Source organism: Trichogramma pretiosum, unplaced genomic scaffold, assembly GCF_000599845.2.
Source record: "Trichogramma pretiosum strain Unisexual culture from Peru unplaced genomic scaffold, Tpre_2.0 scaffold8, whole genome shotgun sequence".
Taxonomy (NCBI): domain Eukaryota; kingdom Metazoa; phylum Arthropoda; class Insecta; order Hymenoptera; family Trichogrammatidae; genus Trichogramma; species Trichogramma pretiosum.
The window spans coordinates 768,565-795,305 of record NW_019641699.1 but is presented as its reverse complement, the minus strand read 5'-3'; the positions used below and the strand labels follow the sequence as shown (position 1 = coordinate 795,305).

The following is a 26,741-nucleotide window of genomic DNA, read 5'->3' as shown; positions in this document are numbered from 1 at the left end:
GCGCAGCGAGGAGCAGCAGCGAGTGTAGAGCTGTAGAGCTGTAGAGCTGTAGAGCTGTAGAGCTGCAGAGCTGTAGAGCTGTAGAGGCGCGTTGCTGCTGCACGGTAGGTTAGTTGACCGCGGGGGCCGTGAGCGCGCGCCAGTAGGCCGGCAACGTCACTGCGGGCCGGTTGTGTGTGCAGTACCTGCACTACCTGCACTCCGTGCATATCGCCGTACGCGTGTGTGCGAGATTCGCGGCCGCGCGCCCAAACTTCCAGCTGTCCCTGACTCTCGTCCTCGCGCTGCTCTGCTTCTCTCTCTCTCTCTCTCTCTCTCTCTCCCTCTCTCGCTCGCTATTTCCATCTCGCGGGCAGGGCTACCGTTTCATCGACTCGTGTGCATCGAGCCTGTCCCAAACAGCCGATCGAGTCCGGAGAGCTTTGCACGCAGCTCGATCCAACGACTCCTGCTCGTCTGTGCAACGACCAATACCGCGTGCTCGTCTACTCGTGCCTGCCCGCAACTTTCGCGCAACTTTTTCCTCCTCTTCTTCTTCTATTACCCTTGTTTATGTATAACCAGTGCAGAGTTCGCTCGTTGCAAAGCTCCTGAGCCGAGCACGGCCGACGAATCTATACGTCGAGTGCGCGCATGTGGCAGTCGAGCAAGACGTCATAAACAGCACAAGTGTCAGTGGTGAACGCGACATCTCTTAAAGCGCGACGACTCTCTACATCACAGTTACGCTCATCTGTCGTCGTCGTCGTCGTCGTCGTCGTCTTTGTTGTTGTTGATACTGTTATTGTTGTTGTTGTTGTTGTTCTTGTTGTTGTTTAATTCGTGTTTAACTCGATTCTCAGTTACGCACGCAAATTTAGTACAGACAAGCAAAGCAAATTTTCGATCGATAAATATTATATGCATAGAAACAACAAATACGGCTGTGCGTGTGTGCATGTGTGTGTATGTGTGTGTGCGACGAAGCAATAAAGAAATAGTCGCGAGAACTTGGAGCAGCATTACGATTGAATCACGATCGTTCGACTGCAGCAAAAGCAGCGCAACTGATATCCTCTTGGCCACGACAACATCCTCGAGCTCGCGCGTGTGTGTTATTTTCATTGATTTACTTGATGTGCAACTTCAACGATAACGACCTCAACTACTACTACAACAACAGTAGCAGCAGCAGTGCCAACGGCAGCAACTTGGAAAACGACAACAACAAACGTCAACTATTACAAAGTTTAATTCAATTTTCACGTGGCCAATCCTTGCCCCAGTAGTGCGCTATTACTTATGTAGCAAGGTAATTAAATCAAACTTTTTAAGTGCACAGCTTCGATATTTTATTTTTCCAATCGCTTATCAACCTTGTATCGACTACGTCAAAGCGTAAATTTGCATCCCTCTCTCTCTCTCTCTCTTCTCTGTTCTTTTTACCAAGATGCTCCGTTGCGCCTATTCGCGAGTATTAAACGCGTGCATGTAGCCTCTCTCTCTCTCTCTCTCACTCTCGAAGTAAACTTGGCCGACAACTTGGCGGAGCTTTGCTATTTTTAAAAGTGTCCACGCACGCACATAGGCGCGCGCGACAAACGATGAGAGCACTCGGCATAGAGCGGAGCTTTCAGCTGAATGTCACGCTCGCACTCGCGCACAGGGCCAAGATCGATCTGCAACGCGACGTCGCGACTGTGTCGTGCATGACTGATGATGATTAGCCGACGAATCGCGACTCGGATTCTCGGCTCTGACTGCGTAAGCTCGATGATACACGTGGATCGCCATTTGGCACGAGTGCGTTTACGCGCCGCGTTCTCGCGACACTAGCCAAGCTCTAGCGCAACGGACTTGCTAAAACAGCCTATTTGTAGCGTATGACTGGTGCATCGATGGACACGCGAGCGCACACGTTCGTGCTTTCATTTGGACTAGTCAGGACGCACGCTGAGATGTATGCCTTTGCTTCCGCCAGACGCGATCACTTCGCGATTTTATTCCAAACATACCAAGCTTTTTCTTTTTTGACAATGTTTTGCCTAAACCAAACAAATTGAAGCATTGAAAATTATAATGCTCAACGAGTAATGTTACAATTATGCAAGTTTAAAATTAATTCAACTCGCGTATGAGCTTCATATTCGCGGAGATTTGGGTATTCGTTGCATAGCTTGATGCCATTGTTTGCGATCACATGGTGACTCGACGAATCGAAATCAGAGTTCAGATAACCGAACAAATTTACATACATTATCACAAAATAATAATAAAGGTGGCATATAAACGCATTTATAAAAAGAAAGTTTTTAAAATTCGAAAAAAGTTGTTACAACCAAAACAATACATCCGTATAGCATGAGCACGCTGAAGTAGGAACAGCTGATCGGCTCGTTGCTAACGTGCACATATATCTGCAAGCAAAATGCAATCTAGCTATATCACAACTACAAATTAACTTTTATCTCATAAAGCTCGTATTTTACTTGATGCGTATCAGTGGAATTGCCCTGTGGATTATCACAAATGTAGCGCTAGAGTCGGGATGAAAAAACTAAAAACTAAAGGAAATAATAAAAAAAAACAACAACGGGACGTATATACGTGAGCTCACGCAGCCGATCAATAGAAACGCGCGCGCGTAACGCCAGCAGCTCACTGAAAAAGTGATATCTATATATATATATATATATAGAAAGAGAGTGAGGAACAATTTTGCTCTATGTGTATATAGTATACAGTAGAATTGTGAGTGCGAGAAGGAGCGTGGGTGAAAGAGAGACGAGCTTCCGTTTAAATATGAATTTCGAAAGCTCGCGTGTGCGCCAGAAAGATTTTATACGCGCGCGCGTGTGTGTGTGTGTGTGTGCGTGTGCGTGTGTGTGTACTCGGGTTTATGTGTGCTCGTATGACCTTGTTCACGCGCGAACTGCGTTTTGCATGTATGTGTACGCGTTCTCGCCTTTTGGCAACCTGCAGCAGCACACACGTTGCACACGCAATTCCGCTTTTCTCTCTCGCTCTTACATCTCGCTCGCACTGCTCCGCGTTTGCGCACACTCGTGAAATATATACAACATGTGGTGGCAAGCTTTGAGCTTCCGCATTTCCTCACTTGCATTTGTACGTGCGAGAGAGAGAGAGAGAGAGAGAGAAAAGAGTCGGGCGCGCCAAAAATCTCAATGCTGCGCGAAATATCACGCTCGCTAGTTTTTCATCTTCATTTTCTTTGCCTGCTTGACTCGGTTCTGGCTGCGACTCCACGTGCGAGCGGCTGGTCTCGTAGCCGTTGCAGCGATCTCGTAGCTCTGCGCGTCATTCTTTATTAGCCTCTATTTTATGTACAATGATATCGAGCGATTTACCAAATGCCTCATTCCCATGTAACTCTACCCAGAATGAAATGTGCTTATGATACTTACTCTTATTCGTATAAGCTATGTTCTAGTACATGAGTAAGTCGAGCAACTGCTGCTCTTCCTTTTTCTTTTAAAGATTCGAGGATGAGAAGTTTGGACGGCAACGAAGAGAAACTTGGAGCTTTCCTTAGGCTTTTTCTCGTCGAGTGTATGGTTTTAAGAAGATTACAGGTGAGATTTATGCATTAATTTGACTAGTCTATTATATTCGATGAATCGAGCACGAAATTCGTTGTCGCGAGTGGGATTGCGAATATGCCGATGGCTGCGCGCACATGAGCATGTTTATATATATGCGACTGTAGCTGCGTGTGCGGTTACACGATAAAATAACGTCGACACGGGGCAATGACTCAATTAATCTTCTTCTCATTGCAAAACATTATCAACTAGGATTATCACATTACAAGCGTGAGAGAATTCAGCGAGCTGCCCTGCTGCTCTTCATATAACTACTCGAGTACATAATATTCCATAAATAACACAGAGAAAGAGAAAGAGAAAGAGAGAGAGAGAGAGAGAGAGAGAGAGAGAGAGAGATACGAGTGGACGGAAAATTGTGTTTGAAATGTAAGATATACATTATTATTCTGACCATATTGAAAGTGTGTTCGTGCGCAAGTACGTATGTATATATTTGCAAGCATTATGATACAGAAGTAGATGATTTATCACGGTCACATGTCGATTCGCACGTATAACTTTTTCGGCTTTCGGTGTCCTACGCCTCATATTTCGAGGCGCTGAGAAGTCGGTGCATCTAAGCGCAAAGAATAAGTACTTTGAAAATCAGCCCGGACCACGCATCAAGCACAGTAAACAATGATTGATTCGAGCACAGCTATACATCTCTCTCTTTCTCCCTTTGTATCAATATCTGAAGCGCATAAAAATTGTCCCTGCACATTGATCGATCGCTCGTGTTGGCAGCTATATTTTGAATGCGATTTTCCTGTAGGTGTGTTGCGTTTTCAGACTAATTCTTATCTATAAATAAATTATTTCCATTATATTAAGTATACATGGAGCCGCAAGTCACATCGCTAACGATGCATAAAATCAACTCGCAACTTTTAATACATTCACATAAACGCGTGCATAATTTACACTCGTTTGCTACAGTAGTAGGCGTGACGTAAGTGAAAACGAGATAAAAGTAGAATTTTCCCAGCCGGGGATTTGGTGTAAGCGCCTACGCATAAAGTGTCATTCATCACAGGTGCATTGAGATGTATGTAGAGTACCCAGATATATGTAAAAGTAACCCAAGTAACAAGACAGTAAAGAAACAGTAACGATCGAACTGCACTCGTAAAGTCGAGGGAAGAACTCGGTACCGCTGGCCGGCAGCAGTTGATTCGAGACCTGTGGATCCATTCGCAGCGGGACGGGCCAAATAATAGCTTGCAACTCGATCGTTGCGTTTATCCGCGAAAACAGACTATCGTTGAAAGCTTGAGCGCGCGTAAAAAAATGTCAAGTCTTGGCAAGTGCGTAGCTGTTTAGTTCGGCGTCGACTCCAACCGAGAGATGTACTTGCGAAATAGCTCGTTGTGCAATTGCAGCGTAATGATAGCCGTGATCGTCCTCGACACACGCACACAATCGCACATGCGACGGCTCGCGACTGAAATGCAACCAAAAATTGTCCATGTACCGAATGGAAAAGCTCGAGGTAGTTTAGGCAAAGCTTTCCAGAGGCAAATGTTTTGCCCAAGAGTAAGAGTTATAATAGCGTAGGTTGTGCAGCTCAAGGTTCGTTCATTGCTCGTCGGCATCCTTCAAAATGCGCGCATATTCGAATCTATAATGCGTAGCGGTGAGCGTCGACGAGCGCTGAAACCTCGAACTTGACAGGCGAGCGCAGCTGCAACAGTACTGCTGCTGACGCTACTCACACACACACGTACGCGTCGAATGTGTGCGCTACACAGTATTATATATAGGCGCTCGGCGTTACATAGACACGATTGCGCGCGCTTTGACGTATCGCGCGAAGGTCGCGAGTCGCGATGCTCTTCCGCGTGTGCGTGTGCTGCTGGTGAGCGAGCATCGCAGTGCGCTTCCCCTTCTCTCTTGCCTATAGTAGCTCTCTCTCTCTCTCTCTGTCTCTCTCGCTTTTCTAGCTTCGCTCGTTCTGTGCAATTCTCGTGCATCGCACACGTAGGCTTACGCACACGCATGCCTCGAGTTGCGTGAGTGCTCGTCTGTGTACGTGTGTAGCGCGAAAAACACGCGCGCATCCGAATCGGGCGCGTGCGTGTACAAGTCATCGTGCGGCTCGTGCACACTGCAAAGCTGCGAGCTCGAGTTGCGCCAACGATCCCGCACCGTCACGCTGCGGCCGGAAGACAATTAAGCTGTATTATTCGCGCGAGCCACATTATACATATAAGTTTCTGATTATACTTACTTTCAGCTCTCCTCCTCCTCCTCCTTTACTCAACATTTTATTTTTCCATCTCTTTTTTCTTCGTGCTTTTGCGCAATTATACTTCTCCGCCGCTTCTTCTATTTTCGTGCCTCGTCGAATTTAACCTCTGCAGCGGTTCGTCCGGTACAACGTACTGATCCGAACGCTTTATCGATGCGATATTGCTTCCGAATTCGCTCCCGTACATTCGTTGCTCGTTCATTCAGCTTCGAATTAATAATTGCGTAAATTTTATCGAGCGTCCTGACTGCTCCTATCCTGTTTTTACTTGCCTCGTGAGTTGGGCATCGTGAAATCCCGTGATAATGAACTACTGCAGTTATTCTTGTATCTTACCGTATTATCACTCATTCAACTTATTTAACGAGCTAATAGCGCGATTGGTTTTTGACAAATGTAATTGCGCCACTCGAGACTGAATGCTAAATTCAAATACATATATCTCGAATTCTTATATTTAACTAAAAAAAAACGCGCAGGCTCGTTACATAACAAAAAAAGCGGATAAAAAATGTATCATGATTTATCTGCTCTCTTTCAATCTGTCGCATTGAAATTTTCGATTAAATCTATGAAGCAGAAAACGAAAATCCAGTACTACGGATCACATTTGATTTAACAAGCTTGGAAAAAAGCCCATTCCCCCTTTTCCGATCCTCCGACATTATTTCTCTCAAATCAGAACGAGCACGCGAAATCATGCGGTGTACGAACGTATAGGGCAAATCTGTGCGAGGCCCGCGCCAATACGTGGATGAAATGCAACACGCGAGACAGACGATGGCTGATCGGACAGCGGCGACCGGTCCGACTATAACGAAACTCTTCATTTTCACATTCAATTGAAGCGCCAATCACGCACGAGACCATCGTGGTGAGTTTAAAAAAAATATCGCCACGGGGACACACCAAAAGCTCATCGCAGCGGCACTACAGCCCGTGTGATTTTTCAATTAAAAGCTCTCTCCGTCCTGGCCGAAAAAAGATACAAGTACGGCACGCGAATCCATCGGTCGGACTATCGCATATATATGCGTGTTCCGATGTTTGCCTCTTTATCACTGCGTACATGTACGAGCTGTTATTTTTATACATTGTACCGATACTTCAATCTTTTTTTTATTTATTTTTTCTTTTTTTATTTTTTTTACTTTTTTCATCAATTGTCGATCGGTCGACGGCAGCAACCACATGCCAGCCTTTGTTGTATTTTCATTGGCGAGCTTTTTCCCCGATATACACCACGCAATGTGAAAACTATTTGTCTGTCTCGAGGTAGGCCTATATAAGTTAATTCTTTTTTACAAGCCATCTACGATTTGCGCGACTTTGCACGATATTCATGATTTTCCTGCAGTTGCTTGGATGTTTAGTTGGATTATAGCGCGACTCGATTCGCTCCTTTCATTTCTTTCGAGAATAGGTAGACGCTTTCTTGTCCACGCCGCGGACGATCTATCGGACAATGTCTAGAATAGGAGCGAGATAACTTCTTATTGGCGCTGACTCAGCGAACTGGTCGGGCTTGGGCAAAAGGTAAAAAGTAGTCTCAGATGGGAGATGGCCGCATTATTAAATAAAGCAGCGAACGATGTAAACGCAATGAGACGCGTTGGTCGTACAGTCGATCGCATCCGTTTCATTATACTCCGATCGATCGCAGACGAGTTTGCTTCATTAGACGATCAGTAAGAAAAGCGTAATTCCTTAAAATTACAAGGCTCGAAATGACATTATTGTCTGCGCACATATTATACGCATCGAGCCAGGCATGCACTCGGACGCGTCGAGCATCACACTCACGCAGACGTTTGCTCGCTTGCCTCGTAACTGCTTGCGTGATCCAGTATGCTTGCGTGGGTGACATGTCTATGTGTGGTTGTGTGTGAGCGACGCGTCATTATATTCGCTAACGATCAACTACTACATAGCATTTGGAGGTCCGCTTCGTCGTCGTCTTGGTCGTCTTCGTCGTCGTGGGCTGCGCGAACACGTCGTCGTAGGCTCGCTTTTTTCCTCAATGCGCCTCGTGTGCGAGCTCGAGTGAGCGCGAAAAAAAGAGGTTGGAGGTGGAGCGAGCGTGTGTGCGAGTCTAACGAGAGCATGCCAGAGAAAAAGGGACAAAGGAAAAGCCGATGCCGGTAGGAAACGTAACGCGCCTCTATGTACGTGCAAGCGCGCGAAAGGGAGACGCGGAAATAAAGTGCGAGGCAAACTTGCCAGCAATTGTTAATGAGGATATTGTCCCCGATTGTGCTTTCTCTCTAATACCGGCTATTTCAATTCAAAGTGTTGAGCTGCCTTCAGGATTCTCATTCGTTTGTTTTTTACAACGATTTCAAAATTTTATTTTCCCATATTTCAATGATAAAATCGAAGGAAAATTATGGAAATTAAAATATATAACCATCATAATTTGCCGAATAAAATACACTCGTTTTTGTCATAAATTCATTATTTTTCAAAAGGACTCTCGCATTTTGTTGCTGTAGAAGAGCTCAAGTTTTTTTTCATCTGAAGAGAGACCAATGCTTAATTTTTTAAAGAATTTCTATTCGATGAAAAGTTTTGGCAATTGGCTGAATGAGGATACAATTACTAGTACAGTAGGGTACAAAACTTGGATACCCTGAAATTACAGATGTAAAGGAAAAATTGAAGGTGAATCGAGGCAGTTGCTGAAATATGCTGATGTGTAGGATATTTGAAAACAGGGTTGTAGAAAAATCAATTAAAAAACACCATGAATCATAAATACAATTGATTTATGAATTAAAACTATTTTAATTCATGAATCAATTTTGATTTTTTATTTAAATGATTTTAATTCACGAATCAATGTTGATTTTTTATTTAATCAATTTTAACTCACCAATAAAATTGATTCGTGAAATAAACTTGGTTTCAATCTTTCTTGAGTTGAATCAAATTTCATGACTCCTGTTTCTTTGAGTGGTTCATGCTCCAGGTATTAAAAATAGCCAAGAGTCAACTTCTCGTGTACGTTATAGCTTATTTCGGCTTTTTAGGCTCCAATTCGTCATAGGCGATTACCTCCGAAGTACCTGGAGATCAGGGTGGCCATCATGAACGTCCTCATCGAGACCATTGCAGTAAAAATCACGGAAACTTATAAAATAATACTCACGGCGGGGCCCGAACGACCCAAAAAAACTAAAACTACCTGAAGGAGCCTATTCCGTACTCCTTTTACCTATCTGAGGCTCGGTAACCCCAAAGAACTAAAACTAGTTAAAGAATCTTATTTTTGCCACCGCTGCGTGCATCCCCACTCGAACGACGTGCACTGCTGCACGCGTCTCCACCATGGGCCGACGGACAATCAGCGCGCTCTTGCTTCCTATATAAGCGAGGCACCCGGCCCAGCAAAAGAAATCGTCTCTCGGCAGCCAGCCAGAGCACATCGACTCTCGTCCTCGCGCTCTCGAGAGTTTTGACTTAGGGCAACTTCTCAATAGTGAACTTGGTCAAATTACTCGCCTCATCATTTCATCACCGTTTTCTGGTATGTCATTGACGGCGGTACTCCTGGCGCCGGCTGTAGTTTCATTTGCAACCAAAAATTATTGGATAAAAACTATGCAGGCTTTTTCAATTTGTCCCCTGATTGCAAAAATGTTTCCGCCGAGTCAAAAAGTGGTGCAATTTGTTTATAACAATATTTTTAATTGAAAGTAAAATTGATTCGTGAATTGAACTGGATTAATATTAAGAATTAATTTAAACTTTTACAACCCTGTTTGAAAAAGCCTCGCATGATCCTGTTGGAGAGTTAAACACAATACGATCATACATAATATCGTCGGAGCTGTAAAAGTTAGGCTTGGTTCATAGGAACAAATGTGAAGGTGCACATTATACGTCGGCCGAATCACCATAAACACTTGACATTTCAATGTAGCGCAGGAGCAAACAAGAGAAACAGCAACAATAGGCTCCTAGGCGGCGCTTATGCCTCGCAAGTGCGTATAAACGCCGGCGAGAACGAGCAATTGAGCGCGATAGCACTAAACTTTACAAAATCCGATAGTCACGCGTGCGGTGACGCGAGCTCGCTGCGTCAAAGAGAAAGACTATTATTACATATAAACGCATGCAGCTAACTGCATGCAGGCGAGTACAGCGCGATTCTGCTCTTCCGTCGGCTAAAGGTATAAAAATAAGAGCAGCAGAGGGGGAGCAAGAGGGACCAGTTTTTCTTTTTACGAGACCCTTCATCGCGTGAAAGTACGTATAAATGCGCGGGCTTTACAAAGCCGTAACTTTAACGATATGTCCCGACACTGCTCGCGCTCCTGCTCCGCAACAGCACTAGGCGACTATATACTCACGAGAGTGTGATATACACGACCACGTGCTTACTAGCTTGCGTCTCTCAGGATGAATGCAACGTGTATTTAGCACATGTTTTTGGTCTTCGCTGACTAGCTCATTTTTAGCGATATCGTTCGAGCTTTAGATCGCTTCCACTGAGTAATCGCAATAATCATCGCTTTGATTTGTTTTTTCTTCTTTTCAACTTCCCTCGTATCAATATTTTTTCATCCTATTCTTAATTAATAATACGAGGGGTATGGACGCAGGAATAATATACCGCATCGACTGGCACGTACGCGAGTGCATAAAAGTACAGACACGCAATATCGTTTCGCAGCGCTGATTAATTCATGCAAATGCGTTCTATAATCTTTCCTCAATACTGTGTGCTCGTTCGCGCTAGCCGCATACGCTTATGACGGATAGTGTGCGCCTATAAGTAGCTCAATGCAACTATGATATTTTTTGCTGTCTTACAATATCGTAATTAATTTCTTACATTATACAATGTACCTGAGATACAAAGTATGCAGACGAGACGCGCATTAAGCATCTTGCATCTTTCTAACGCAATTTTTTTTTCTTCGACGAATCAAGCGGCGACAGCCCTCGCATGCATTTATAAATTGTTCTAACATGTGCGCTTTTTCTATGATTCGAGTTGAACCGAGACTCTGAACACACAGAGGCACCGCATTATATGGTATCCAAAACTAAAGGACGACACGAATTAAAGAGGAGCTGCTTCGAGAGCAAGTCAATTTTAAAGACGCATACTACAATGTGGTTGTCTGGAAGTGGCAGCGAGAAGTGTGCAGGTAGTTCCCGAAGCCCCGACGAATCAGTAGTGGCAAACACGGCCGATTATGCATGCTCCCGAGCGTCGATTCTACGCGCGCGCGTGTATATGTGTGTGTGTGTGTGTGTGTGTGTGTGTGTGTGTGTGTGTGTGTCGTGCCTCGGCAGCAGTTACGGTCATTTCAGCCGGCAAGAAGACTCGGCAGAACCGCGCGACTTTGAAAGGCTTTGAAGTGCGCCACGATGACGCGAGCTGCAGCGCTTTTTTGTCAGATCGTCTAGTGAGATATTCGACGCGATGTTCGACTGCACAGCGAGCTTGTGCTTATCAAAAAATTACCTTGAACAACAGAAGTAAAAATTAGCCGAAACTCAGCCTCTTTCTATTCTCGATGTAATCTATGCTATTCTTTTACGAAAGTCTTTGAACGATCGATTTATATAGAAATCATTATTGTTTTCAGCATTTTAATGCGTATTTAGCGTGACATAAATGCACGTGGTAAAAAAAATCCTCAAAGCACGCATAAAACGTGACGTTACATTTTTATAGTATGCTAGATGTCGGCGATAAAAAGTCAAGGCTGCTCACAGCAACTTTGTATATTTTTTTGCGCGTAATCATTGGTAATTAGATGACTGCATCGAAAGTCCGAATAGAAAGCAAAAAATATCTTGACAACAAAGTTGATTTTCTTGTGCGAATACGATGCGCTAGTGCAGCGCATAGCGAGTCTGCGACATAAGATTTGTATACAATAAAAATCGTACATATTGTTGCGTTTAAGAGCACTTGCAAATCGTTTGCCTATGAGCGTGTGGCGCGTGAAAAAAAATTCATTATTATTCATCACGCAATGATGTGTGTGCATAGATATAACGTACGTCGAGCTTATCCTCTCTCGTTCGCTCTCTGTAAAGAAATACGATCGTGTTCTCGTGGATAAAATGTTTCAAAGAAAAAAAAAAAAACAGTCTCGCGTAAAAAGAGACTCTATATAGATACGTTGCATGTGCACGATAGGATGCGTATATTACGTGTATTGAAAATTCGAGGAATGTATAATGAGGCGAAACCGCGTAGTTTTATCCTTTTAGCTAAAATTCAATGTCGCGCAGGTTGGCGTGTGCACGCTCGCGCGTGGCTCAACAACTGCGTTTCGATAAATTTACCGCGAATAACAGCCAAGCCGATTTTTTTTTATCCGTCTCGTACAGGCGATTTAATAATTCCGAAAGGCATAGACACAGTCACGACATAAATTGCAAAGTGCAAAAAAAAAAGATTTTACCGTGAGCAAAGTCGTCGTCGTCATAAAATGCATACGATAATTATATAGCTATTATGCGCAGCGTGGCAACAATGTTTACGCGTGAGCATATATATATATAGCCGAGCTAGGCCTGTATCACTAGGCATTAGATGCGTGCGTAACAAGCTTCAACGTAACAATAAAAGCTCCAGCGATGTTGTCTATTCGTTCTTTTAAAAAATCCAACTCAGTTAATGATTCAAGTATCGATTAATTTTACCCGAATTGAAATAAAGAAAAGAGCGAGTAAGGAAGAAATATCGGGCCATGCGTTGGCAGCAGCCGGTAGATCGCAGTGTGCCTACAGCCGTTGAGGTAAAGCAAGTAGAGCGCAAACTTTGATGTTCCGCGACACGGGCGTAGGCGCGCGCGGCCGTAACGCAGCTATCAATTAACAAGCGCCGCGTACTCCAGCCTCTGTTTGCGCGTTCACATTTCGCGAGCCGAGTCTGCTGCCGAGCCTCTGCGGTACACGAGTGTAATTGCACAGATATGTAAGAACAACGATTGAGCGACTCTTTTTCCCTCGCACCGGTCTTTATATATATATGTCGAAACAGCTCGTTCGGCGAGTCGCATCTTTTTACGCGAGTCGAGCTGGATGCTAAATATTTAAAGGCGTCGGCGAAGACGCATCTAATCGATCGATCGAGGAGAGAGACCGTTAATTGCGCTTGATAAATCGGCAAATAATAGTATCGGCGAAAAGCGAGTAGGCCGATTTCGAGCATCGTTCATGCCAGCCTTGCGCGAAGCTGCATATCGTTACATCGGCACGAGCAGCGAATCCGTCCGAGCTGCGGTGCACGTAACGAAGAGCAGAACTGGCGCATTACAAGGTGCGTGCGTGCGCAGCCGCGAGCCATGCCAGGGGACAAAGCTCGGAGCTCCGGCTCGCTCGCGTAGACGCGTACGTGTCGTTTATATATTATACATTGGGCCTAAACGGATTGACCCGCGAAGAAAACCTCTAAAATCACATAAATAAGCGAGTCGCACGAGCGAGCGCGCGCTTCTATTATGTAAGCCCTGTCAACTCGACGTGCATTCGTCGTACGTGTCTATGCGTTTATGTGCGAGAGAGAGAGAGAGAGAAGGGGGAAGTAGACGACAACGCGACGCAATGATGCATTTTTTATAATATATAAAATATTACAAGCCAGCCGCTGCAATACTCGTGAGTTTATAAGTACATCGGTTGTTGCTGTAGTGGCAAAACAGGTGTCGCGCGCTGCTCTACTGTGGGAAGCCATGTAGTTTCGCTATTTTCCGCCACTTCGGCTATCTTCTTATTTCCACTTGCGACTACGGCAAAAATGGGTCTGGCATCGCTCCCGTCTTACGTTTCACAGTTGCGTACAATGCTCCAATTTATTTTTTTTTTCGCGAGTTTTCTTGCTCAGCAGGATATTTAGTGGAGCTTTTTTACTCGCACGAGCGGGCCTGGGAGCTCAAAAGTTCGGTAGCCAAACAGAGTCAAGCGAGTCGGCGCACGAGAGGCAGAAGCTCGCTCGCACGCACGATAGCTCGAGCGAGCCAGGAACGATTACAAGACGTATGTTAGACGAGTGGCCGAGCGCCGCATCGCAACTATGTGCCCACTACCTATATACGTTACGTACGCGTCTTGCGCGCAGAGCGGACGCGACCGCCAACTTCCGTGACTAGTTGGCTGAACAGATAGATAAGATATATTACACATAGGCAGGCTGCGTGCATATATATATACGCGTAAGTCGCTCGTGTGTGCAGCTGCGTCTGGCATGCTTCGCGAGCTCGAGCAACTGCCGCGAACAGCCTCGGGATCGGGGAACAAAGTCTAGCGGCTGAAAAAAATTTCGCCTTTTCGAACTTTCGACTGGTGTTCGGTGAAGGAGTAACTCGATCCATCGAATGGCCAATTTCGCGAATCGCGCGCGCCTACAATTGACACAATTGCCACTGACGCACTGGCCATTATTTCAAAAGCACGTATTCGCGGAAATGCGTTTTGGAGAATTAATAGCAGCGGAAAGAGGAGCGAGCGCGCGAAAAGCGAGAGACACTGTTGTCGTGCGCGATGCAGAACGCGCGCGCCTGCACATGTGCTCGTATCTGTCTCGTGTGTGTGTGTGTGTGTATATAAAGTTGCGCAAGCTTTTGCCTTCTCGGTATCTGACATCGAGTAAAGCGAAGAATACATAAAAGTACCTGGGCTCTGGCCTAAAGTTCCCGATTCGTAATACAAGCTCGAGTTACTTTTCGTTACGCTGATCGCAGCAGTTATCATTTTTGATCGCAGTGGCACGTCGCGCAAGACCAATAACTAAAATTGTTTATATTATATTTCGGAGCTGCTGGTGTCGCTGCTGCAGCTGATCAAGCTCGAACTACAGCGGTGGCACCGCTGTAATTATTAGCATATCGTGCACGAGGTTTACTTTTCAACGCGTTTGCACGCTCGGGCTAGATTTTGTTTTTAAACATTTAAATATATGGCTGACGCGGTAGTACGTTTGGAAATAATAAAATAATGTTTCGTCGCGCGAGCAAGTGCAGGCTTTTTTGCGTATGCCAGTGAAATTATGCGCCGCGCAGTTTGCACGCGGCCTCGCGAAAAAGAGCAGAGAGCGCGAGCTAGCCGCTGGTCGATGATCCGTTCGTAGTAATCGGAGCAAATATCCGAGTGGACGTAGGGCATCTAGGAAAGCAGTAAAATGCTACGAGCCCGTTGCCGCCACACTACAGGGACAGATTTCGATCTCGCTAGGTGGAACATAACGTTGCTCGCTGAAATATCGCGCGAGCTTGCAAGCTCTCTCGGGCCGCGCTCGGGCAATACGGGCGCGATACGAGCACGCAATAGAGAACGACTCGACACGCATCGTGCAGCGCAGTCGTATCGTTGTCGAAAAGTCGCTCGGGCGTCGCTCGTCCAAGCTGTTCATTACAGAGAGAATAAAACGGCTCGAATCGAAGTCGGCTCCGACAATTAGGATCGCGCGCACGTGGCGCTGCATGTGTCACGCGACTATGCGTGCGGCGCATTAGCTCTCTCGCATGTAGCACGCGCCAGTTGCGACTCGGTTGCGGCTCCGCGCTCTGCTCGCGAATATCGCATGTACTCCGAGCGAAACGTGTACGCGTACAAAGCCAGTCGCGGGGACGCATGCGCCGTGCTCGCGACTGGTCACGACTCGCGCGGCTCACGCATTCAATAAAATCGTCCGATCGTGTCTTGGCTCGTTCGACTCGTTTCGAAGGCGACAAAAATTAAGAGTACAATGCTCGTGAGATAAGAGCGCGGCTGGCTCGTTCTTCGGGCTGCGTAATCGATGCGTGCCCCGAGTCAGCCAAGAATCGATCGAGCACGGACGATGCTCCTCGTCGTTTTCCAATCGATCGTACTAGCGAGCTCTGCAGCAGGCTTCGATCGATCGAAGCTCCTAGCTCGTACATCGACTAACGCCGACGCTCGACTCGAGCGTGATTATTTTCGCTTCGGCGAAATAGCGCTCTAAATCCGTGCACGACAAAGCAGGAAAATTACGCCGAGTTTAATTATCTTATGCGTTGGCGAAATAATTCCAAACGGCAGTGCTGTACGCGAACGTCGCGATGAACGATGTACGCTCTGCATACACGAGCGTGTAAAACAATTCCTTCGTAATTCGTCACTTATCATGTCGCACGAATTGCATAAATATATGTGCGCACAAGTAGCACTTTGAATGTAAAATTCTCGAATGGCTTTTTTTCTTTCATTTGTTTAAAAAAATATCGTTTATCTAGAATAAAGTTGAGAAATAATATAACGCGAGCCAGTGCGCGCGCAAGTGAAAATGTGCAGCGTCGCGCACGCACGCATTATCTTGGTTATTTTTGCAGGCAAAGTCGAGTGAGCGATAATAAATTTGCGAAAAACGTCACGGAGGAACGGCATGAGTATACAAGCTTGACAGTTGCTGCTGACACAAGCGCGAGCGTCTCTTTAGGAGATTTTTTTCGGAGCAGCATAGATCAGTCGCGGTAGCCGGCTCGATCGGGCGCTCTCGCTCCGCCACATTTCTAGCTAATGTGGCTGATCGTTAGTCATCGCGTCTGACTAGGCTGATGCGTGTACCTGCGTGCCGCAACTAACTCGAGACCATTTGCAAGCGCGTATGTGTACACGCATTCACGCAGCTTGGTCAAATTTTATATTATTACAAATATACAGTAGGGGCGCAGACATTCCAAATTGGGAGTGCATTACCATAAATGGCGCCATTTTTCACACGAATTCCCCACTCCTTTTTTTTAATAATGTAATTTCATCTATTTTTAAATAATTTACAATAGCAAATAGCCCAGCTCCCCCATAATATTTATTGAATAATCTGCAAACCAGAGTGCAGTAACCTATGTAACCCAGCTCTCGACTGCTGATGAACAATTAAACTACCACCCAAAGTGCAGTAATTCACGCTGCTCAGCTCGAGATTATTTATTAAAAATTAAACTGCAAAACAATTTAGAAAACCAAGTAGCCCAGATAACAAATACTTATAAACAATTAAACAGCAACAACAGTTAAGTGAGAAAGTCGTAACCAACTTTATTAGGCTGGTGATAACGGTTGACTGTTGCAAACCAATATAAAACTTGAAAAAACAGATTGTGTTTGTTTTTGAATAATTTTATTTTAAAGAATAATTTTTTTTAACACTCGCCAGTTGGGCTACGTGAATTACTGTACTTCGGGTGGTAGATTAATTGTTTATTAGCAGTCGCGAGCAGCGTAAGGTGGGTTACTGCACTCTGGTTTGCATTTTAATTTTTTTAAATAATCTCGAGCTGGGCTACGGGGGTTACTACTATGGTTTGCAGATTAGGGTTTTTTCGTTAATTTTTCTGGGAATTTATGTTTTTTTCTCTTTTTTTTTCCTCCTTTTCTTTTTTTTCGTAATTTTTTTCGGCATTTCGGCGCCCCTCCAAGTCATTTAGGAGTGCCATGGCACCCATGGCACCCATACTGCGCTTGCTACTGCATATAAAGCCTACAAAATCAGAGCATAGATTCATTTTTTGCCTGCAACACCTGTTGAGGAATAACCTATAAATATATGACTGACTCTCAGTGAAGTAAAAAACAAATTTTTTTTCTGCAAATATGAAAAATTTGTTATTTACGATGTCAGATTTATCCCAAAAAATTTTTAGAAAAATTGGGGTCTTCTATGAGACTTTTTCAGAGGCTCAAAGTTGGCCATTTTAGCGTTTTTTCGAAATTCATTAAAAATCGCAAATATTTAACCCATTAAGTCCGGGACAGACACATTTTTGATACTTTTTTGAACAGTTATACTTTTGCGGAAAATGGTGTCTGGAAAACTTGCAAGTAAGCATATTCTACGCAAAATTTAATGAACTTTCCAAATCCGGTGTTAGATTTTCGATATCACAAACAAGTCAAAAGTTATGGATGGTTTTATAAAAAAAAAACGTGATTTCGAAAAAGAAATTTTTTCTTCTTTTCGAATTTTCCCATGAAAATCTTTTAAAGCCTGCGGCGTCTTTTATACAGATAAAGCGTCCATGGGTCCTTCTCTTAAAGTTATGCCGGTTCTTATTAATGAACTATGATTTTAAGTATCAAAAATTTGTCCGTTCCCGGCACAATGGGTTAATGTTGAGTTCGCATAAAAAAATGACAGCAGTTAAGGAACACATTCGATAGATGGTCTCGAAAATTGTAATAAAATCTGGGAACATTTCTAACATAGGAGACAACGAGTTTCTCATAGTTATAAAAAAAAAAAAAATTGTTTAGCCATTCGACTTGACTGAGAAGCGATAATATGTATGAAAAGTAACAAGCCGCGCTTGTATGTATAGGTATATGCGAACGTTTGTCGCTCGGCGCGTGCACGCTGATGCGAAAAAGCTCGTGTGAGCACGAGCTGTGCTCCATAGACGCGCTCGCGACTCTGCTCGATGTAACGGAACGATGTAAAGACTGCACGTCTGCAGGGGAGGGTGCACCGAAGGATGGGGGCTTGTTGTATACCGTACGCACACACACACACAGACGTATGCGCTCGAACAAGTGCGTCTGATAGCTCGCTATATTATATGTATACGAGAGCGTCGAGACTGCAGTTATCAGCAACACACGTGTATACGAATAGCGAGAGAGAGAGAGAAAAGAAAGGTGGAGGGACGGAGAGGTGAACGAGTCTTGTAAAACACGATTGATAATTCATTACGTGTGGAGGCAACGAGTGATATAGAGAGAGAGAGAGAGAACGAGAGCGAGCAAGGCTCCGTCTCCTACCTGTCTCTTTCGCACTGTTGGACACAACTCGAGTATGCAAAGAGCAAGGGACAGCCGGATAAGCTGAGCTGTTAAACAGGTGTTTTGTATATACACATACGCCGCCTGCATATAAACTCATGTATATTATTATTATGCTAGTCTCTTTATATACTTGGCTGTAAAAAAGGTCATTGTCGCTTCATTTACACTTTTACGGCGCATTTCACCGATATTTTTTACATAGCTCCACTACAAGTGCCGATGATCGGCATTACCTTTACGAACCAATGGATATAGAACTGACAGAATTACGATCGACGGACGAAAATATAGTAGTCGCGAAAACAGCTTCTACTTTGCTCGTTTGTTCAGCCTACCAAAAAATACGGCGAAACAATGTACAAGTGATTATATCTAGACGCGAGATCAAAATCAACTGCATCGTTACGAGCGAGCGCGAGTATGATATCTTGGCGGGCTGCCTTACCTTCTCTCTCTCTCTCTCTCTCTCTCTCTCTTTCTTTCTCTCTGCCTCCTCCAACTGCTCCTTATAAAGGCTAGCTTTCACGCAGTAATGCTATATAATGTACGTTTTACGGCCGCACGGAAAAATGCGTTAAGTAAGACATATATCAAACTTGAACGTTGGCAATATCTTCGCATGTGCGATCGTCTCTCATCTTCCTCTCTCTCTTTCTCTCTCTCTCTCCGTTTTATTTCAAGCCTCGAGCCTTTACTGATCATAATAAGCAACAGTGAAATAATGAAAAGCAAATATGATTCCCGGATTATAGTAAATATCTCATAAAACTGCAATTAACCTAATGATATAGGTGCGCGAAAAGATTTTTTCACATACGTCTCAAGCCGTTCACTGCATGCCAAGCATACCGAGAGCATCATCCAATCTTGCAAGAAGAAAAAAACTTTGATACGCGGACCGAAAACGTAACATCTCAGTGCTATCATTATATCGTATATTTATATGTACACAAGCTTGCTTGAGTTTATAGTGTTGTACGTGCAGAGACGCAAGCAGAGCTGCAGCTTACAGAAATGCGCGATGTTGAAATCGGGAGGCGCCTCGTGCCCTGTCCGACTCCCTCTGGTACTCTCGGCGTTGCTCCCAAAAAAATTGCGCTCCGTCTCATAATAATAAGCCTGCGCGCGTCGAGGTCCGTAAGACGGACAAGCTTCGCGGATCGCGCAGCCACACGCATGCAGCGCATAGTACGAGCGGGCGACGTTGCCGCGAGTAGCGCGAAATATGTTTTATATATAGAGCGCGATGAGACGAGGCACGTGTATATATTTACTTTTATTATGTATATATGTATGTATAACATGGTGGTTCGTTTGGCGCATTGGTTACAGCAGCAGCAGCAGCAGGGTTGCGGGCAGTACAGACATGGGAAGTGAGCATTACTGCCTGAGGTGGAACAATCATCAGAGCAACTTGCTGGGTGTGTTCAGTCAGCTGCTGGAGTCCGAGTCGCTGGTGGACGTGACGCTGGCGTGCACGGAGGGCCCGTCCATACGCGCCCACAAGGTCGTCCTCTCGGCCTGCTCGAGCTACTTCCAGACGCTCTTCCTCGACCATCCGAACCGCCATCCGATCGTCATACTCAAGGACGTGCGCTTCGCCGAGCTGCGCACCCTCGTCGACTTCATGTACAAGGGCGAGGTCAACGTTGAGTACTGCCAGCTCTCAGCTCTACTCAAGACGGCCGAGAGCCTCAAGGTCAAGGGCCTCGCCGACATGACCAACATCAACGCCGCCTCGAGCACCGGCAATCCCATCAAGCAGGAGTCCGTAACGGCGAGCCTCAATCCATCCAGCCGGCCGGCCGTCGACTCGCCTCCCCTCGCGGTGCTGAGGCCGCTGCCGACGTCCGCCTCGACGCCTGCCTCGACGCCCCCCGTTACGACCTCCAGCGCCATCAACACCGCGTCCACGACCACCACCGCGAGCAGCTCCACGACCTCGACCAAGACCACCTCGGCCCAGAACAACGCCAACTCCTCGACGACGAGCAACTCTCAACAGCAGCAGCAGCAGCCACAACAGATTCAGTCAGAGAACATGGCCCAGAATAACGACAGCACCAGTAGAGAGCACGAGCGACAGCGACGCTCCAGAAGCAGAGACCGGGAACGCGACCGAGAACGCGACCGAGAACGCGACCGAGAACGCGACCGAACGCGAGATAGAGAGCCCATAAGGGACGAGACGAGCCGCGAGCGAGACGCTCCGCTGGCGGCCCATCATCGGCACAATTCTGGCCACACGACGACCTTGTCGCCCAGCAGGGACGATTCCGATAACCAAGACGCTCCCGGCTACTCACCGCCTAGGAGGACACGAAGTCAAAGTCCCTGCCCGGGGCCTTTGGCTCTCGATCGGCCTCGTTCCAGACGCGACTCCGACTCGCCCGTCAGTCAAGGGGACACAAAGGGCTCCATCAGTCCCATATCTTTGCACAGTGGGCCTAGTGACATGAGTCTCAGTAACAATACCAGCTCGGCTCAGGCGACCTTGCCGAGTGTCATTGCCGCCGCCGCAGCGGCTGGCTTGTCAGCGCCACACAGTCGGCTTTCGTCCCCGCACAGTACCGAGCCTCTGGCGGGACCTTCAGGACTTCCACCTGTTCAGCAAGTGCCACTTGTGAGTATTCTACTTCTCCTCCACTATCAGCTGATTCCTTATATTTCAAGCACTTGATTTCAATATTTATTTTTTTTTATTAACATTGTTATTGTCATTACTTTCATTTTCTCAATTATTTCTCTCGATTTTTGATGCCGAAATCAATCTTTGATATTCTCTAATATTTTAACGTTTATTATACTATGACTTTTTTAAGTTTGAAAAGGGGTTCATTTGTAATGTTTTTTTTGCAGTCTCTGAAAAAGGAAGTAGACTGGGATCGATCAGAGGATCGAAGTGCAAGCAGTGAAATGTCCAGTGACTATCGGCTGCCCCCAGATCCGGTAAGTTCTATTTTCTTCTGCATTTTCAATTTGGATATCTTATCGACTATATTCTTGTTCTTGTATTTCTCTCTGCTCTGCATATAAATATACATATTTAATATTATATATATACATAAAATAACAATTTACCAATCAATATTATTATTCACTATCATTATTACTATATTATTATTGTTATTGTCATTGTTACTACTACTTACTACTTACTACTACTACTACTACTACTACTACTTCTACTACTATTGTCTTTACTATATATCGTTATTATTGTCATTATAATATATATTAAATAATTATTTATTTAATTTTTATAATTATTATTATTATTATTATTAATACAATCTTTGGTATTGTTTGTTACTTGTAATAAACATTTGCTCTGCCCTGCTCTCGTCTTGTAGGCGCTTGCATCTGCAAACGGGCGACTTATTTCGTATACTTTCTTCGTCATTTGCATATATTTTAACATGTATATGCGTATGAATGAAAATAAGTAGATATTTTTAGAGCTACCGGCAAGGTCGTTTGGTTGCAGATGATAATGCAGCGTATATGATATAATTTTCAAAGCGCAGAAACGCATATAAAAATACATATACAGCAGAAATTAAGGCGCGATAAGCACGTCTTAACTATTATATTTACACTATATACTGAATAATGTTGTATGTTAACACTTTGCTCTGGTGTTTTTTTTACATAATCTAATTAAAGAAAATTGCTTTTATCGATAATTTAGTTAAAAATTTAGAAATAGCGTAAATTTTATTCTTTAAAGTCAAAAATATATTCGAATTTTCAATTCGTGTAAGTGCTCATTTTTTTAAAATATTTGTGAAACCTCAAAATTTGATGATACATGAATGTACGGAAAACTCTACACAGTGATATCGTGAATCATATTTTTGCATGTTGGTCTTTTGCTGCATGAGCCCACTATTTTGCTATTAGTTACGCACTATCACAATCAAATTTCATCACAAAACAAAAATCATGATGTCTCAATTTGTAATTTTTTCCTCTCATGTTCTTCGGGTTAATAAACATTTCAATGTCACTGTTACGAACTTGCAATAGACAATATTATTTCAATAGATAAATCATATGGAAATAAAAATGTTTTGAAAAAATCAAGCCAAATTATAAAAATAGAAATTATGCCATGGTGGAATCTGAACGTGATTACGAATTATGATGATTAAACGTTTTACCTAAAGCTGTTAGCTACATATATAGATATAATTCATAACTGTGCAAATCCTAATTTGTTCTTTTGCTTTAATTAATTGTTTTTTTTTTTTTTTTTTGAGAGAGGTGCTGAAACGAGTTCAACAAACATTTCAAAAACCTTTTGCCAAAATTTTTCTTTTTATTTTCCGTTTAAAGCCAATCACTCTAAGAAAAACGATGATTTTTTCAAGAGCGTATTGAATGGAAATGTTAATAGTCATAATGTTGATAAATGTTAACAATTTTTTTATACTTTAGCATCTACTCAAGCTTAGAATTTAGATTTATTACTACTTGATTATGTTTCTGTTAGACATCTATCATCAAAAAAATTCTCTAAAATGATGACTGTAGGCATTAAAAGTTCGCGTAAGTTAAGAGCGTGTAGTTAAACATATCCTCGAATTCAATATAGAACGTCAACTTAATGAACTAAACTGCGAACGCGCTTTTATTTTTGTATAATTGTCCATAACTATAACTCAATCGATAAATTATTAATAACTGTACTTTGGTCAGGTGAATGTTGTAAGAAGTTATTATCAGAGAAGTTGACATTCCTTTTTGACATGTACCCTGTCTTTGTTATACTCGGTAATGGAAAGTTAAAAAGAATACGAATAAACGTACTTTCATTGAAAAATATTTATTGCTCATCTGAACTTTTTTAGTGGAACCTTCGTTTACTATTAAGCTCAAAGATTTTATTTATTTTCAAAAACAATTACGCTCGCACACATAAAAGCTCACGACATCCTATGCAAATCGTTAACATTCTCTTAATTGCTCTAAAAATTTTCTATTGATCACCATATTTACTGACGTGTTAAGTTCGTATTTTGCCATACACATGTATCATTTATCTCTTTTACTTTATCACACATTCTCATTTATATTATTATACTCTTCTATTATATTATATATTTGTCTTACGGTTGGTGTTTGCGTTGAATGCAATTTGCCTTTGCTCTGATGCGCCTTACATTATTATATATCGCAAAAAAGTATATTGTACAAATTTGTGATATTTTTAATGTACAGGGGAACCAGTAATAAACAATAAAAGCTCCGTTCAAAAGTCCATTAAATCACTTGGTAAATCGAAAGATTTTAATTATAGAAAATTTTTTATTCGCTCTTGCAATACACAATTACAAGTTAGCATATTTTTCTAAACTCGAGTGAGAGTTTGGACTTTGGAGCGGCACTTGCTGCTAAGATGTTTTTGTTCGATTGTTAGTTACTACTTTTCTATGCTATTTCTTTTCATCATCTACTTATTAGCAAAAAAAATATTTACTACACGAATTTATTGATTATCACTACTTACTGTTCTTTTTATCCACCATCGAAACTTATCGATTATGAAAAAAAAAACAATCTTCTATAAATTACAGAAATATTAATAATTAAAATTTTTGTGACTATTATATTTCGCGAACGCGCCAAACAAAAATGAGCGTCAACTTCTTGTGTTGCTGCCATGCACCTTTTTGTGTATATAAAAATGTAGACAAAAATGAAAAATAAATCAATAAATAACTGCTTCTGAGACCAATACAATGATAGAATAGAGCGGAAACATGTGACATTTCTTGCCATAATCCTAATGTACATACACGTCTAGAATATTATTTACACAAAAAAACCAAACTAGCTTGCGTGTTTGAAGAAAAAAATCTTTATTTCAAACGGTGAGATTTGAAAATTGACCGAATTTCTTCTGGATGTTCTTTTCTAAACGAAAAACACAGAGTGCACCTGCTCTATGTTCTATACCTATATCTTTGTCTCTATCTTCTCTGTTTTCATACTAAAATGTTGCTTCATCTGAAAAATTTCTACTTTTAGAACTAAAAATTCAAAATTCGAACTAGAAAAGTTACCACTGTAATTATCATTGATCTAAAAGAGATAGAGAAAAGTAGTTACAATAGAAAATTATGTATTATTAAAAAATTCATGTTGATTATGAAGAAATTTGGTGAAGTAAAAGAGTAATATTAGATGCTAAAAACTAGATACCTATGATATGAGCTTATCCAATCGTTATTGAAAGGAACAAAAAATGAGCAAACATCGAAATTAGCTCTTGTGCACATAGTTTGCCTGACTAAAAACACTGCACAGCAAATGATTATATTATTGTCTCAATACCTTTCCTGAAGCTGACCATCATCCAAAGTCCCAAACCGAGGCAAGAGCAAATTTCGATGATCGTAACGCGTTTAGAAACCCTCTTCTTCCTATTCATAGAGCAATTAGTTATATTTCCGAACTTTCACAAGCCAGTTTTGATTCTTTCAGAGGCGTCCATCTGCATTTGGCAGGATATTAAAGAAACAAAGCATGTGAAATTTCGAAAATTGTTGAAATGATAATATTAGCAACGACACTGTATCTAGAAACACTAGCACAAAACAATGCCTTCTGAACAACCAACACGTACAAAACGCTAGAGCAAAGAGAAAGACAACAAACATATTTCGCGACCATAATATACGCTTTTTTTAAGTAAAAGAGCTAAATCGCGAGTCTGTAGAAGCGCTGTAGAGTCAGAAGATGCTTGTTAAATAAGAATAATTGAACAATAGAGTACGAAAATAGTCATTAGTTCGGTAGCTAAGTGAACTTTGAAAATGGTTACGAGTTAAAAAATGTATCTCGAGTTGGAGCATTTGCAAGTGCTTGCGCTGACGAGAGAAGAGCAAATGTTTAGTAGTGAACATAGTTTTTGATAAAAATGACGATAATAATAAAGACAATGATGTATGAGACGTAGTGGCTAAGAAGTAAAATGAAAGAAACAATGCCAAAATAAAAAATCAAAAAAAGCAAAGAAAAAAGAAACAGGCAGCGAAAGTGCAATAGCAGGCGCGCGAGCCAAAAGGGCAGTAAGCGAGCAAGCAAGAAGTTGATGTGGAAAATTTTTGTTTGGTTGCAGGAGTTGATGGGTATGGATGAGCGGGTGTTTGCGTGCATGTACTGCGGTGCCTCGTTCCTGCACCAGTCCAAGCTGACGCGGCACATCCTCTCGCACAGCCTCGAGTCGCTCAAGTACCGCGAGCAGGCGGCGCACCTGCAGCTTCAGGCCCAGCTCGGCCTGGAAGCGACGGGTCTGCACCTGCCGCCGGAGGCGCACTATCCCCCCGTGGGGGTCGGCCCGATCGAGCCGATGGACCTCGAGCTCGCGTCGGCCGTGCACTCGGATCCCTCCTCGGGCGTGGTGCTCTGCAAGTTTTGCGGCAAGTCCTTCCCCGACGTCGGCTCGCTCATCAGCCACCTGCCCGCGCACACGGGCGACCGGCCCTTCAAGTGCGAGTTTTGCGGCAAAGCCTTCAAGCTGCGCCACCACATGAAGGACCACTGCCGCGTGCACACGGGCGAGCGGCCGTTTCGCTGCTCGCTCTGCGGCAAGACCTTCTCGAGGTCGACCATCCTCAAAGCCCACGAGAAAACCCACTACCCAAAGTACGTGCGCAAGTTCCTGTCGCCCAGCCCCGTGGATCCGGTAGTAGCGGCGGTGGCCGCCGACGAGGAGGCCTCGGCGCCCAGCTCCCAGAGCAACCAGGCGCAGTCGAGCCACCCGCACCTCCAGCCTCACTGAGCTACGGCCAGACGCGCTGCTGCTGCCGCCGCCGCCGCCGCCGCCGACGCTCACGCCAACGCGTCCTCCTACTCTACTAGCAATAACGATATCTTTCCGAGGGAGTTGCCGTTGACCGCCGAAGCAGCAGCAGCAGCAGCCGCCGCCTCCGTTGCTACCGGTCGATCGCTGCTTCCCGACATTGAGCACCAGCTGCGCCACGCGGCACCCCTAGCCTTGTATCTCACGCTGCTGACGCGCTGCACTCGATGACGATAGACCTCTCGCCGCCGCCGCCATCGTCGCCATCAGCACCAACGCCAACCTGACTCCGCTCGACCGATCGTTTCTCTTCGAGCTTTTCTCGGAA

General features: G+C 43.8%; 1 protein-coding gene across 4 annotated transcripts; it reads left to right on the top strand.

Annotated features, from left to right (window-relative positions):
- The first annotated feature begins 71 nt into the window (after positions 1 to 71).
- On the top strand, positions 72 to 26,741 carry LOC106651207 (zinc finger protein 263). Of its 4 annotated transcripts, none has more exons than XM_014369628.2 (5): positions 72 to 1,291; positions 3,478 to 3,572; positions 19,939 to 21,226; positions 21,463 to 21,552; positions 25,730 to 26,741. In XM_014369628.2, exons 3-5 carry the CDS (start codon positions 19,970 to 19,972, stop codon positions 26,390 to 26,392), a joined length of 2,010 nt encoding a protein of 669 aa, XP_014225114.1. In that variant the 5' UTR covers positions 72 to 1,291; positions 3,478 to 3,572; positions 19,939 to 19,969; the 3' UTR covers positions 26,393 to 26,741. The 4 variants fall into 4 exon arrangements, with proteins under 4 accessions (XP_014225114.1, XP_014225113.1, XP_014225116.1 ...); XM_014369627.2 differs by having other exon boundaries at positions 19,936 to 21,226; XM_014369630.2 differs by lacking the exon at positions 3,478 to 3,572.

Excerpts from the sequence above, each read along its gene's own strand:
- LOC106651207 (XM_014369630.2), top strand. The coding sequence starts at position 19,970 with ATGGGAAGTGAGCATTACTGCCTGAGGTGGAACAATCATCAGAGCAAC. Across the intron at positions 21,227-21,462 it reads CTGTTCAGCAAGTGCCACTT|TCTCTGAAAAAGGAAGTAGA; the intron begins GTGAGTATTCTA and ends TTTTTTTTGCAG. Across the intron at positions 21,553-25,729 it reads ATCGGCTGCCCCCAGATCCG|GAGTTGATGGGTATGGATGA; the intron begins GTAAGTTCTATT and ends GTTTGGTTGCAG.